Source organism: Oratosquilla oratoria, chromosome 13, assembly GCF_046742065.1.
Source record: "Oratosquilla oratoria isolate Oo_2021 chromosome 13, ASM4674206v1, whole genome shotgun sequence".
NCBI classification, from domain to species: domain Eukaryota; kingdom Metazoa; phylum Arthropoda; class Malacostraca; order Stomatopoda; family Squillidae; genus Oratosquilla; species Oratosquilla oratoria.
In genome coordinates this window covers 9300463-9310462 of record NC_134789.1, presented here as the reverse complement: position 1 = coordinate 9310462, position 10000 = coordinate 9300463, and the positions used below count along the sequence as shown (strand labels likewise).

Below are 10000 nucleotides of genomic sequence, written 5' to 3'. Positions count from 1 at the left end.
ATGTCTGGGGATGGCGACGTGAGTCCCTCCGCCGGACCATCCAAATCGGGTCCGGGTGGAAGAAGGAGAGAGAGAGAGAGAGAGAGAGAGAGAGAGAGAGAGAGAGAGAGAGAGAGAGAGAGAGAGAGAGAGAGAGAGAGAGAGAGAGAGAGAGAGAGAGAGACTTAACCCGCGCATTGTATTACTACTATACAAAATTTATCATATTTCTGTATTCAATCATTCCCTCCTAAGTTATTTTTTTCTGGTACGAATACAAAACAACGGGGGCATATATTTGTACCGTTCTTAGGCAACATGGGTCTTGTATGTTTGTCCACAATATTGCATCTATGTGTCTGGAAGACACCCTGGATACCTGCTGATTAATCCCGGTGTCCAGTCCGAAGTACAATACCCGGACACTCAAAACTGACCCAAGGTTTACCAGAACTGCAAATATTTCTTCAAGTACATCTCCCACATGAGTCAATGTAGTACTCACAAGTGAATTCAAGAGACGAAATGACGTACACAGATCCTTCTCCCCCCTCCTCCTCCCCTTCTCCCCCACCCCCCGCCCACCCAACGTGTCTCAAGACCTTACAAAGGGCAAGCGGAGAGGTCCTTTGTGTGGTAAAGGAAGCTTGTTCGTACTGAACTCCTTCCAGTGTTGTGTACTGTGTATCCAAAGTGTGTGTCCTTCTGTTTGAGGAGGTACCAGCCCCTCCCTCCCACTCTCCCTCTACTCCCCTCCTCTCCCCACGTGACTCTCCTCCCCTCTACTCCCCCCCCCCCAACCCTCGTTACATTTGTTAATCCAGTGAGGAGATTAAGTAAGGGGGCGGGGGAGGGGATTAAGAAGTATCTAAAAGGGGTTTGAGGACTAGTTAGTGGTCACAAGTTAAGCCAATATAGGAAATAGAAAGAAAGAGAGAGAGAGAGACAGAGAGAGAGAGACACGTGGGATGAGAAGGGGCAGTGTCGGAGACATTTGACCTGTAGTGGTAACCATCACAAGGATGAGGTGGAGAAGGAAAAGGAGGTAGAGAATGATAAAACGATGAGAATGAGGACGCAGAAGAAACTGAGGAGAAGGGGAGGAGGAGACGGGGAATGAAGAAAAGGGTGAAAAGGAGACTGTGGAAGAAAAGAAAGTTAAAAAGAAGAGAAGTAAACTAATATTCACATTAGTTAATTTACGACCAGAAATGTGTGTGTGTGTGTGTGTGTGTGTGTGTGTGTGTGTGTGTGTGTGTGTGTGTGTGTGTGTGTATGTGTATGTATGTATGTGTGTGTGTGTGTGTGTGTGTGTGTGTGTGTGTGTGTGTGTGTGTGTGTGTGTGTGTGTGTGTGTGTGTGTGTGTGTGTGTGTGTGCGTGTGTGTGTAAAACCGATCAGTCCATTCGGAAGCAGACGTGTGTGTGTGTACGCACGCGTTTGCAAGAGCGCTCGCAAACGGCGCAATGTACTTAGGGCGGTGTGTCCAAACATTGTAAAAGCCAAGGAGGTATCAGGGAGGAGGAGGGCAGAGGAAGAAAAAAAAAGTGGAGATGGTGAAGAAGAAGTTGATGAGGGTGAGGGAGAAGGTGTTGGAGAAGGAGGTTCTTGGTGGAGATAATACAGTAATGTTGGTGGAGGGAGGGAGGGAGGGAGGGAGGGAGGAAGGGAAGGGATCAGGATGAAAGGGTAAAGGAAGCTGGTTGGGGAGGAGGGAGGGGAGGGAGAAGGAGGAGGAGTTGGGGGAGGCAGAGCTCAATGGAAGTTGAAAAGTCACATGGAATGAGTAATCCTAAGAAGGAGGAGGAGGAGGAAGAGGAGGAGGAGGAGAAGGCAAAAGATTGAATGCAACGTTTTCTAACCATTAATTAACCTTAGCTTAAAGAAAATGGAGACAAAAAAAAAGAAAGATAAAAATAAATATTTTTTTACGCTTACGGGTGCTGCAACCGCACTTAAGTAGGAATTTATAAGTAACCAGTAAACGACAACGGGGATTTCTTCGACAACACGCCCGAACTGGAGATCGACCCGACCCGACGAAGTCGCCTCCTTCAGTGGACATTACGTCCGTACTTGTCGACACACACCCCAAGGGCTACTCCCAGACCACGCCAACTGCCTAACGAAGGCATAAACGCAGAGGGCGTCCTTCTTCTGCAGAAGCTTCAGGAGCTGATTGGGGTCGTGCTGACGGTCGGGGCCCTCCAGTGTGTACCTTCCCCGGCGCGTCACAGGACTAAGAGGCTAGTTTCATTTGGGCAAGAGCCACTCGAAGCAGGGTCATCTGTTTAATGACGGTGCCGTGTTTGCCCTGGGACAACTTGACCAGTAAATATTCCAGGACGCCACAGAGGGATGCCGAGGTCTTCGGCAGGAGGTGGAGTGGGGTGGAGGGGGAGGGGGAGGTTCCCAACCAATCACAGTTGATTAAACCGTCCGCGCAAGATGCAGAGGCAAGGCTTTGAAGCAGGAGAGACTCCTGTTACGGTAGACATGCAGAGACTCCCCCCGTCCCCCCACACACACTCTTCCCCAACCCTCCTCCCATCATCCCCTCCAGGTTCCTAGTTTGCTTTACAAGCCCTCCCCACCTCCCCTGCATCTCCTCCACGGCCCCCTTCACCTATTTTTTTTTTTTTTTTTTTTTAATCTCTGTCACTTCCCTACACTCCTTATCCAACCCACCTCCACAACCACTCCCTCCCACATCGTTTCTTTCTTGATTTTTTTTTTTTTTATAATTTTTTTTTTCTTCGTTCATTAACAATGGCGATGTTTGAAAGGGGTCAGTCCTAACGTATTCTCGCATTAAGGCAAGCGACACTCCTTGTCGCGTTCGCTGTCTAATACATAAAGTCCTCTCAAAGAGCTCGGCTCTCTTTCTCTCTTTTATCTTTCTTTTTTTCTCTCTCTCTTTATCTCTTCCCTTTTCTCCCTCTTATCCTCTTTGTTTCTTTCTCTCTCTTTATCTACTTCTCACTTTCTCTCTTCCTGTCTTTGTCATCAGTTCTTATTTCTTAAATCTTTTCCATTATTGACAATGGTTTCCTTAACTTTCTGTTCATTACCACCACCATCACCATTATTAAAGCTATCACTCCTATCACCACATTTACCAACCTAATCACCACTGCTGACGATATCACCATTATATCACCATTACCTTTTGTAAATATCTTCTATCAATTACACCATTTTGTTTACGTCAGGAGCCCATCCCATCATATATAGTACTCCCACCAACATTTTCTGTACTACTACTATTCTAGTAAAAATATTAACTACCCCGTCTAGTTGTGCTACTAACATATTCTAGCTGGGAGTCTAACAAATACTTTCCTCCACCTAACATTACTACTAACACGTCTTCATCAGCACCGTTAGAAGCTTCTAACACTACTACTAACATGTCTTCATCAGCACTGTTTGAAGCTTCTAACACTACTACTAACATGTCTTCATCAGCACCGTTTGAAGCTTCTAACACTACTACTAACATGTCAGCACTGTTAGAAGCTTTTCGGCCGCCAACATACACTGATCCTTGATGAAGAGCTCCAACAGAAGGATCATTGTCAACACAAACGTTCCATACTTTATCAAGAACTTCTTCATGTCCTTCCTCCGTCGGTCAAGCCACACTCACCATTCTTCTCTGACGTTTATATCTCTCTCCTGCTGAGGATTCCACTTATTTCTGCCTCCTCCTTCTCCTCTTCTTCCTCCTTCTTCCTTTCCTCTTCCTCTTCCTCCACCGCACAAGGAGTCGTCTAGGGAAGACCTCAGTCGTCTTCCGCGAGCGACCGAACTGAACCCGAAGTAATCATATTGTTTTCCCCCATACGAACTTTCCAGTCCCCTTCCTTCCTCCTTCCTTTCCCTCCCTCTCCCCCCCTCCCACCATTTACCCCTCCCCTTCACCTCCCCCCCACCCCCCACCATGGCGGCCAAGCTTTCCGGGAACAGAGATTTTAATTAATCCTTTGTTTTCTGTGCCTCCCAAGGTTGTGCTTGAGCGGCGACCCTCGGGCTCTTCTGCTACCGCCGCCGCTGCCGCCAGCGGAGCAGCGCCCAGGCGCTCAATGGCACCCGCGTGAGGATCACACGAGAATTGACCTCGAGTCTTGGGTGGGGCTATCGAGTGGGAGAGGAATGCCCCAGCATTAGAGCTGTGGTGTTTGTAGAAGCATGTTTATAACATATGTAAATACACAGTTTTATATATATATATATATATATATATATATATATATATATATATATAAATATATATATATGTGTGTGTGTGTGTGTGTGTGTGTGTGTGTGTGTGTGTGTGTGTGTGTGTGTGTGTGTGTGTGTGTGTGTGTGTGTGTATGTGGAGAGAGAGAGAGAGAGAGAGAGAGAGAGAGAGAGAGAGAGAGAGAATGAACCATAAATTTCAGCCTGTTCCTTCCCCACCCGACCCCAATAGTGAATGAGAGATATGTATTGTGTTTCATCAGGTCTTATTCAGAGGACGATTTTGCCATAGGTTTCCATAGTTAAGAACATAAGAGTGATATGAATTATGTACTCTAGTGGCCTTATAAGGCTTGATTGACTCATTTTCCTCAGGTTAGCATTATGGGATTTTATTCACAGGAATGCCCGTCAGACGATGAAGGGAAGACCATTTACCTCAACCCGTATGTCATATTGGCATAAGAACTAAATTCCCTTGTGATTGACACCAGAAGATTCTGTTCAGTTGAGGGTTAGTTTCTTTCTCGTTGGTGTGTTTATTCTGTTGCCAGGTCTTTTATGTTCATTCTGTTTGTCGCCAGGCGAATTTATTCATCTGGGCGTTGTTCAGCGGGAGATGCTCTTTGGAGTTATGCTCCTGATGCTCTCTTACTTTTACGGTCATCCTCAATTGAAACAAATTCAGTGGCGGAACCAGAACAAAGCATTCGAACCCGTAAGCTCCATCAGGAAGACCGAAAAGCGCATTACAGTAATGAATGAAATCCTATTACCCGAACTCGCCCTGTTATCTATACACACCCCTTCATCACTCGAACGAATCCAGTACCTGACCGTACTCTATCACTCGACCACGTGCGATTCTTCGACGCTCGAACCCTGTCATTCGAAGACCAGGTGACCATTTGTGGGTAGCCTGCTCTTCATCCCCGTTTCGTTCAACCGAAGGATACCTATCAATCGGAAGCGTCCGAACACTTAACGCCCGTGTTTAAGCATCCGAAACCGTGGAACTGAGGCTGGTGTCCCATGTCCGGTCCTTTCTCTCTATTAACTCACAAAGCCGGCAACGCCAACCGGCGGCGGTGAGTGCCCAGCGGCGCCGGCCGTATGCGCGGCAGCTTGCGGGCGGCAGGCCGGCGGCGGGGGTCAGTACCTGATTGGCTAAAGTGTTGCGGGTGGAGAACTTTTCTCGCCGGTTTTCCGTTTAAGGACGGTGATGCGGGCGATTACTGATGGATGGCGCATCCTTTGACGCGCGGAAGAGCTCAGTAAGAAACAAGTTTGGAAAAAAAAAGAAAAAGAAAAAAAAGAAGACGTGGACATTACTCCTGATATAAACGATATCGGAATTGCCGGATCCAAGCGTTTATGGCCTCAATGTAACAGACACCATTAGCAACTGATGTTGCTGCTTCCAGACATATGAGTGATTGAGCATGAAACAAGTCGAATAATATTAGTATGGAGAGAGAAAGAGAGAATGATAGAGAGAGAGAGAGAGAGAGAGAGAGAGAGATCCATGCCATCTACATTATTCTTCTTATAGATGATACAGAAACTACTACACTCGGACAGTTTTTCTCTTATATGAAAAGCACCACCATCAGGGGCTCTCTACACAGTTACCAGATTTCCCTGAGCTTTCTCATGGTCACCAAGAACGCTATCGACCTTTGTCGAGGTCGCCGAAGTCTGAACACCGAGATGGAGGAGTCTCTGGTAACCTCAGGTTTTTATCGGACCATTGGACACTAAGAACGAGCGACAGTTTCTCAAATTCGTTGTATTATCTTTACCAACGATCCTGACCTCTCCCTCCTCTTCCTCCTCATCCTCTCTTTAGGAACAATAGACCGTTCAAGGAAGTGGGTTATGATCGCACTTCGCGGGACAGGAGTCACCGATCGGGAAGAAAGATAGTAAACTGTAATCAATGAGACGGACATTATCTCCCGGCCGTCCTTCTAATCTCGCATAATTTGAAATTAGCTTTTCGCTCTGGCTGGCTGGCTGGTTGGCCAGCTGGCGGCTTCGTGGTGGAGATCGTATTTGGCCTGAGCGGACGCAAGGCGCAAGACGAAGTAGCGGACAAGATCGAGTCATTCCTCTTCTCCCTTATCTCTCTCTCTCTCTCTCTCTCTCTCTCTCTCTCTCTCTCTCTCTCTCTCTCTCTCTCTCATTCCCCGTATGGGATGAATAACTGTGTGTTTCATGCAGTCAGTTCTATAGGGACTTTACTAACAACCCTGAGGACCAAGTCACTCAGCATTCCTCTGCGATAAGAGACTGCTCTCCACTCAAAAAAAAAAAAAAAAAAAAAAAGGTTATCAATGTTAATTCATACTTTGCCTCCGTTCCCCTGCCCTCCTTAAAACTTTCCTCTGGTCTACTACCTCTACGACTGTGTGATATTGTCCCCAAGGATAGAAGCGCTGGGTAATTTCCAACAAAAAACTAATTCTCTCTCTCTCCCTGCCTCGCTCGTCAACCTTGGCCGGAACTTGAAAGAAAAAAAGAAGTAAAAATTATAACTAGAAAAATGGTGTTTTACCGGCGGGAATTGTCGATGTGAGCGGATGTATATATATTAGACGGTTGTATGTATTCAGCTCGAGGCTGATGCAAATCATACGTCTGAACGAGACCTCGTTGAGAGAGAAATTGGCCCGCGTGAGCTCCCGACCACGCCTGTCGCCGTTTAGGGGAAACGTAATGGAGGTGGTTTGTCCCTCATCAAGATATCATTGAAGATGACAGCTCACACGCCCTTAGGTCTTTCCTCTGCCGTCACTACTGCCTCCACCCTAACCTCCATCACCGCTATCACCATCCTGTGGCCATTAATACCCGTCGCTACCACCACTATCACCAACATAACCTTCCGTCTCTGTCGTTATCACCACTATCATCCCTAGAGCCTTAAGTTTATTAACAATACTGTTAACACTGCCATCATCAATATCAACTTCATCGTCGCTGCCACCACGACTAACAACAACACCACCACTGTCACCAAAAATACAATCATAATCTTCATCTCCCCAGACACCAATACCATCGCCACACCAAAAGCATCACCACGACCAAGAGCACCATCACTAACGTCACCGTCACCATCTCGCTCACTTCTACTGCAGCAACCACACTCAAGACGCCATCTCCATTCATATGCATGACTTTACCTGTCGCCTTCAACACCAGCGACAGCTTTGTAACATCGTTCTTTCATCACTGATGGGCGTTTTCAGCCCGATATGAACAAGAAGGAAGAGGAAGAAACGGAGGAGGAGGAGGATGGGGAAGAGGAGGAGATTATCACCTCCAGTTCACCAACGCTTCTATCAGTATCGAGCAAAAGAAAATAAGAACGAGGAGAAGAAAGAGAAAATAGGTGAAAGTGAATGTGAAGAAGAAAATGATGAGAAAGAAGGAGAAGTGAAAGGAGAAAGGGAGATAAAAGAAGATGAAGACTTGTAACTTATGCTTCATATGGATCTCCATTGGGTCCCAAATACTCTGAAAAGAGTGAGAAAGAAAAAGAGGAGAAAGAAGGCCTTTGAGGAGGTAGAGGAGAAGAAGAAGGAGGAGGAGGAGCTGCAGGTGGAGGAAGAGGAGGAAGAGGAGAAGGATAAGAGAAAGAAAGAAAAAGAAGAAGAAAGAAGATCTTTGAGGAGGCGGGAAAGAAGGAGGAGGAGAAGGAAGCGGAGGAACGTTACTGCTCCCTATGATTGCAGGAGGGAGCCCAGGGGTCACGCCACCTGTCGAGAAGGCCGACCAGCCTCCGTCAGGAGTTTAACGAGTCTATTAGCCCGGTTGACGCCGGATCACGATGAGAGGTAATTAGGAGGAGCCTTCTCCTCGGGATTACACACTGCGGTGGCGGATACTCAGCCATTAGGTCAATACATCTCCATTAATACAGGTCCTGCCCGTTTATCATCTTTGAAAGGGGAGGAGGAACAGGAGGCGGTGAAGGAGGAGGGGGGAGGAAATAGGTGGTGGGCGGGGAGGAAGAGGAGGAGTAGTACTCTAGGAGCAGAAAGATAAGGAGGAGTAGAAGAAGGAACAGCAGGAGGAGGAGGAGGTTCGAGATGAAATAGGTGGTTGGGGTGTAAGGGAAGATATAAGAGGAAGAGAAAGAGGAGAAATAGTAAAAGGAGGGGAACGAGAGGAAGAGAGGGAGAATTGGGAAGAGGGAGACGAATTTTTTCTCCATAAAACAAATGAGGAAGGCATTCGTATATTAGAAGGAGCTGAAGAAAAAAGAAGAAGGTGTCGAAGAAGGACAAAGAGGGTGAAAATAGAGTTGAGAATGGTGATGAGAATCTATTTTAGGATTAAGATTAGGATTAAGACTAGGATTAGTGTTAGGGTTAAGATTGGGGTTAAGTATAGAGTTAGGATCAGGAACAGAAAAGGTGGAGGAAGAGGTGGGTAAGGACCTTCTGTGGCCAAAATGGACGTGAAGCAACTGAATTCAGTCAGCTGAGACTAATAGAGTTTTGGGCCAAATAAAGATGGATCATTTACGCTATGTTGGAAATTCATCGATCATACCCTCATTTCATTCTTCGCCTCCGTCTTCTTCTTCTTCTTCTTCTTCTTCTTCTTCATATCCGTCTTCTTTTTCATCTTCTTCTTCTTCCGATGATGAAGAAGAAGAGCAACAAGAAACAGATGAAGAAAAAGAAGAAAATGGAAAATAGGAAGAAAATTAAAAAGAAGAAAAAAAAGAAGAGAAGGAAACCGTCGAAGAAAAAGAAGAAGAAGGCAATGGAAAGGAAGAAGAAAATGAAGAAGAAGAGGAGGAAGATGATAAGAAAAAACAAAGAAGAAGAAGAAGAAGAAGAAGAAGAAGAAGAAGAGGAAGAAGAAGATGATGATGATGATGATGAGAAAGAAACAAAAAAGTAGAAGAAAATATAAGTGAAGAAGAAAATGAAGAAGAAAAAAGAAGAAGAAACAGAGAAACACGACGACGAAGAAAACATAGATGATGAAGAAGACAGACAAGACGAACACGAAGAAGAAGAAGAAGGAGAAGAGGAAGAAGAAGAAGAAGACCCGTGGCAGGTCCCTCCTGCCGAAGTGTCTTCGTGTGACTTCGGTTTTCGACGTAAACGCAAGACACCCGATATGAAGGAAAATGACGCTGGAAATAGTGTCGTCGTACTCCCGAAGCGCTGGAACAAACAGACCCTTGACTTGTCATTATCTAGTGATTCGTCATCGCTCCCTTTGCCGCCAGGATCTTCCCTCAAAGCCGAAGTCTGATGTTAGACAGAATAAAGTTTGGAAAATGGATGTCGGGACGAAGGAGATAGTTGTGGTCATCCTTAATATCTCTCTCTCTCTCTCTCTCTCTCTCTCTCTCTCTCTCTCTCTCTCTCTCTCTCTCTCTCTCTCTCTCTCTCTCTCTCTCTCTCTTTCTCTCTCAGATTCGGGTTGGTCGCTTCGTCATGGTGATTAATATGTCGCACTTGTTAACGATGGAGGAGGGAGAAAGACAGAAATAAAGACTAAACGAGGAACACCTTGGGGACGGGGTGAAAAAGAATAAATAAGGAAAGAAGAAGAAGAAAAAAGGAATGAAGAACTAGAGGAAAATGAATGGGGGAGAAAAGGAAACGAAGAGAAATAAAAAAAGATAGAAGGAATAAGAGCTGAAGGAAGAACAAAAAGAGAATTAGATGACGAGGAGGAGAAAAAGAAGAACAGGAGGAGGAAGAAGAAAGGAGGACGAGGATAGGAGGGAAGAGAAGAACGACGAAAAGATAAAAGAAGAAGAGAA

At 45.8% G+C, this 10000-nt stretch overlaps 2 protein-coding genes across 8 annotated transcripts in view; both read right to left on the bottom strand.

Annotated features, from left to right (window-relative positions):
* Positions 1-4397, bottom strand: part of LOC143032287 (uncharacterized) — a 12705-nt gene extending 8308 nt beyond the window's left edge. The window contains exons 1-2 of the mRNA XM_076196761.1: positions 4259-4397; positions 66-170 (exon numbers count right to left, since the gene is read on the bottom strand). Of these exons, the coding sequence (XP_076052876.1) occupies positions 66-170; positions 4259-4397 (244 nt within the window). The remainder of the gene's footprint in view (positions 1-65; positions 171-4258) is intronic.
* LOC143032304 (uncharacterized) overlaps positions 1-10000 on the bottom strand; it is a 751965-nt gene that overhangs the window by 317573 nt on the left and 424392 nt on the right. The window lies entirely within an intron of this gene.